The 4,473-nt window shown below is 32.6% G+C and overlaps 2 protein-coding genes across 2 annotated transcripts in view; both read left to right on the top strand.

Moving 5' to 3' along the window:
* The window catches only part of LOC108630497 (neprilysin-3-like), a 7,630-nt gene extending 6,128 nt beyond the window's left edge, over positions 1 to 1,502 (top strand). The window contains exons 10-16 of the mRNA XM_018033828.2: positions 142 to 245; positions 323 to 381; positions 449 to 500; positions 576 to 643; positions 717 to 859; positions 931 to 1,098; positions 1,191 to 1,502. Of these exons, the coding sequence (XP_017889317.1) occupies positions 142 to 245; positions 323 to 381; positions 449 to 500; positions 576 to 643; positions 717 to 859; positions 931 to 1,098; positions 1,191 to 1,370 (774 nt within the window). The 3' untranslated portion in view covers positions 1,371 to 1,502. The remainder of the gene's footprint in view (positions 1 to 141; positions 246 to 322; positions 382 to 448; positions 501 to 575; positions 644 to 716; positions 860 to 930; positions 1,099 to 1,190) is intronic.
* A 218-nt stretch (positions 1,503 to 1,720) lies between these two features.
* Positions 1,721 to 4,473, top strand: part of LOC108630496 (membrane metallo-endopeptidase-like 1) — a 6,852-nt gene continuing 4,099 nt past the window's right edge. Inside the window, exons 1-11 of the mRNA XM_018033827.2 lie at positions 1,721 to 1,831; positions 1,920 to 2,044; positions 2,113 to 2,274; positions 2,383 to 2,466; positions 2,538 to 2,749; positions 2,811 to 3,530; positions 3,603 to 3,692; positions 3,755 to 3,899; positions 3,986 to 4,094; positions 4,167 to 4,257; positions 4,337 to 4,471. Coding sequence (XP_017889316.1) covers positions 1,809 to 1,831; positions 1,920 to 2,044; positions 2,113 to 2,274; positions 2,383 to 2,466; positions 2,538 to 2,749; positions 2,811 to 3,530; positions 3,603 to 3,692; positions 3,755 to 3,899; positions 3,986 to 4,094; positions 4,167 to 4,257; positions 4,337 to 4,471 — 1,896 coding nt within the window. The 5' untranslated portion in view covers positions 1,721 to 1,808. The remainder of the gene's footprint in view (positions 1,832 to 1,919; positions 2,045 to 2,112; positions 2,275 to 2,382; positions 2,467 to 2,537; positions 2,750 to 2,810; positions 3,531 to 3,602; positions 3,693 to 3,754; positions 3,900 to 3,985; positions 4,095 to 4,166; positions 4,258 to 4,336; positions 4,472 to 4,473) is intronic.

The raw sequence follows: 4,473 nt of genomic DNA, 5'->3' as shown, positions 1-4,473 counted from the left end.
TTAAAAAATGCGTTTCTAAAGTGCATAAATTTTTGGGATTGACTGTATAGCCAATACATCCTTAATTATTTTCCAGTTGACTATTTCTTATATCTTTGTTCTGGTCAAATCGTTTTACATTGATTCTAATCATTCTCCTAGCTGAGCGTTACCAGCTCACATCAGGATAATATATTAAGCATCACAAAATATAATTCAATGCAAAGATTAAAAAAATTATTCAGAGAACATTCTTCTCTCATGCAGTAAGTTTTTACGTAAGTCAAGCGCGTACACTCTTTAATAAAATTATATAATAAACCAAATAACATTTTAATTACAGATTGGATATGAATCCTTTAATAGTAAATGCCTTTTTCTCACCTGACGATAATTTTATAGGTAAAACGATAATATATGTTTTATAATACTTCTTTTTAATATTGAATACACAGAAGTAATATTACAGAAATAACAGCAGCAGATTTCCAGAAGCCATTTTTTGACTACAGACAACCATGGTATGTATAAATGAATGTTCCCACTTCATATTATTGCAGAAACAGATGTATTTTACTTAAGAATCACTATTGTAGGTATACTAACTATGGGATTATTGGGCTTATTATGAGTCACGAAGTTAATCACGGTTTTGATACCATGGGTAAAATATTGTATAAGATTAGACGTTATCATTTTTCTTAGATCAATGTTTATATGTAAATGACGATTTCTAGGTCGTACATACGACAAATACGGTACTCCGACGAACTGGACACGTGAAATGGAAGCGGCTTACGTAAAACGAGCAAAATGTTTCATGGATCAATTTACCAAATACAGCGTCATGTATAATAAAACAGCAAATATTCAAATAAAGGTATACAATTCCTATAAAATCGTACTTAAACTTTTTAAATAATTTTATGGCATAATCTCTCTATGCTATAGAATTATGGTGAACAAACTGCACCTGAGAACATAGCTGATTCAATGGGGATGCAAGCTCTATTCAAAGCTTATCAACGACGACAACGTACATGCGAAATACCAGACCCTATGTTACCAGGATTAGAGCATTTGAGTAACGAACAATTACTCTTCATTTCATTCGCTAATGTAAGTTAATTGTTTTATTGACTTATTTTTTAATTGCACTAAAGTAACGATAAATCAGCTTAAAATAAATATACGTGTTTTATCATTTGCAGGTATGGTGTGAAGTCACAGACTCAGAAGAGTACCTGAAACTTCTACAAAGAGATACACACAGCCCGGGTCCGTTAAGAGTAATTGGCACAGTATCTAATTCCGAAGATTTCGCTAAAGCATACAATTGTCCATTGGGCAGTCCTATGAATCCTAAGAAGAAATGTAATATTTTTAATTAAGGAAACATTCGACAGACGAGTGCAACATTGAGATTAAAAAATGCTTTCCTACTTTCATAACTTTAACAATTGTATTATGTCAACATTTATTATAATTAATAATTGAAATTGCTTTGATATATTACTAAATAAAAATTTGGAATAGCAACAAATGATTTTATTTAACTCCATCCCTTCTACAATCTTTATGCAGCAGATGTTATAAATGATTAACGAAAAGTAATCATTGTATTCTTAATTAACATATATGTGAGGAGGATGTTACACAATTAATATAGAACGCGTCCTATCAGTTCTTATCAATTGAAGGCCTTTCCGTATTCAGTACTTATGGAATGCAATAACTGCATTTGAATAGTAGCACATTTTACAAACTGCAGCTGGATTCTGCACACGTGGTTGAACTTTGTGTAATTTATGTTAAATTAAATCATTGAGATGAAGCCTGTCATATGGAGCACGTAAGTAATGTCCATAAAAAAAGCGATAACAAATATATATACAATAAATCGTATTTTGGCAGCAGCATTTTTTAAACTATTATTTTAGCGCTTTGTTTGTCACCTTCATCTGCAGCCCGTGTAATGTGATAAGCAATCGCTTGCATTCACGATCATTAGAAAAACCGAAAGCCGAGAGATCGGTTTGCACTACTCAGGAATGCAAAGAACTTGGTAAATTAAACAAAATTGAATTAAAATATGTACGTAGATATTAAATCGTTTTTTGTTTTCCTTTATAGCAAAAGTGTTGATAGAAAGCATGAATCAAACTGCGAATCCGTGTGAAGATTTCTATGAATATGCATGCGGAAATTGGGCGAAACATAATCCTCTTCCAAAGGGTGAGATGCGGTGGAATTTATTGGCTAAGGCTGAAAGGATAGTTGACGAGCGTCTCAAAGGTTTGATTAAATCTTCGCTTAATATAATAATTTCGTTCAGCATTTTTATTGAAAACACTATGTTACAATTATTATAATATATAATAAAAAAAATCCTTATATTGAAAGAAATGTTCGAAGAGGAAGCCAAGCCTGGAGAGATTTACGCCTCACGAGTTGCCAAGCGAGCACTTAAGGCTTGTTTGGACACAGGTACTGAATAGAAGAGATATATTTCAAAGTTATTTAAAATTATATCACGTCTGCAATTATGTAATCGACAGATAAAGGAGAGAAGGAAGGACTCCAACCACTCATATCAACGATGTGGAGAGTAGGTGGATGGCCGTTAATAATGGAAGAAAATGAATGGGACGAGAAAATGTTAATGTGGCAAAATGTCGATGATTATTATGCTCTTCTGATAGGACTGAATAGCTTTCACGATGTACACATTGACATAGACTACCTGGACGGTATGAAAATGAATCTAATGGTATGTACGCGCATCAGTGAAAACATAAAGCAATCAGTAAATATATATTTCAATGTTTTAGGTAAAGACCCCTCACCTGCCTTACAAAATATACAGCATTTACAGCGTCGAAGAAACTGAGACAGACAGCAGCGATGAAAACAATGATAGTAAGGAAGGAAGTCAAGAACCCGGCAGCCACGAACGTAAAGACCCTGAAGGATCAGGAGAGAGTGACGACGATGATGAAGATAGATACAAAGTATTAAGAAGAATTGATAGCCATAAAATACATAAAAGACGAAATAATAAAGAGCACATCAATGACCGAAAGATGAAACACTACATGAAAAATAGTCTGCACAAATCTAAAAGATGGTATAGTGAAACGAATAATAAAAAAAATAAATACGAAGACGAGGATATGTATTTTGAAAATACTTATAATGAAAAGAATAATGAGGTCTCGGAAGAAAATGATGAAGAAAATAACAATAGTAAGAACAGCGAAGATAATGAATCGGATGGTCAAGATTATAGCAGCAGTGGTGATTACGGAGACGCTGAAGATGACAGCGAAGATGACGCTGACGATGACGCTGACGATGACACTGCAAGTAAGGAAGCTGATAATAGTAAAGAAGAAGCAAAGAAGAAAGTTGAAAAAGCGAGAAAAAAATATGCGGAGTACATGTTAAATGTTAGTATAGCGTTATCCGAAGCTAGGGGTGTCCCAATACCAAAAGAGCAGCTTATGAAAGACATTGCTGATCTGATTAAATTCCAAATAAATATCATGAAGGTAATTTTTTTCTTTCAGTTACTTATAACAATAAATGAAGTTATTACAAAATAATCATATTTGCTTATATAGTATTCATCTAGGCCTGGAGAAATGTTGAATACCACATTACAATCATTCCAAGAAAAATATGATTCTTTAGAAAGAACATCGAGCTCGAAGGTAAAATATTTAAGTTGGAATAAAAAGTGAAAACCTGGTAACACGAAAATTGATTTTTGTAGGTAAATTGGGCGAGGAAAGTACAAGACTTGTTTTCCTACGGGGGGATGGAAATTGATGTAGAAAATGACGTAGCGTTCATTTCGGGCTATGATTATTTCAAAAATTTACGCAATTTATTAGATACTACGCCAAAGAGAACTCTTGGTAAACATTGTTTGTTCTTCTGATTATAATTCTAGTTGATATATCAAATTGACAAATTAAAATTATGTTGATAAAATTTTATGCAGTGAATTACATACACTGGAATTTTCTCAGTAGAGTAATAAAAGCCAGTACGAAAAAAATGAGAGATTTATACTATGATTGGCATGGCACACCAATGGATGATGCAAAAAAGTAATACGGATTAATTCGATTCTCTTTCAAGCTAAAATATTTTAAGCAAAATAATATTAATCGTTCTTCCAGATTAAAATATTGTATCGACGAAATACAGGCCCAGTATATTTTAGGGTATGAATACGTGAAACGATATTTCTCGGATAAAATTTTAGAAACGGTAAGAACTAAGTAATATCCAATATAAAATATTTGTCATGTACAAGTGAAATATATGTATTTTCCGGTGATTATTGAAGGCTCTAGACATGGTTGCTGATATTCAAAAAGAAATCGAGTACGAAGTTAAAAAAGCTTCTTGGATGAACGATGAAGTCAGACATATTCTTTTAGATAAATTAGTGTACATGAGAACTCTTATTGGATACCCGGATAC

Source organism: Ceratina calcarata, unplaced genomic scaffold (assembly GCF_001652005.2).
Source record: "Ceratina calcarata isolate Rehan_Ccalc_2016 unplaced genomic scaffold, ASM165200v1 scaffold78, whole genome shotgun sequence".
In the NCBI taxonomy this organism is placed as follows: Eukaryota; Metazoa; Arthropoda; class Insecta; order Hymenoptera; family Apidae; genus Ceratina; species Ceratina calcarata.
This window is presented reverse-complemented; position numbering and strand designations above follow the sequence as displayed.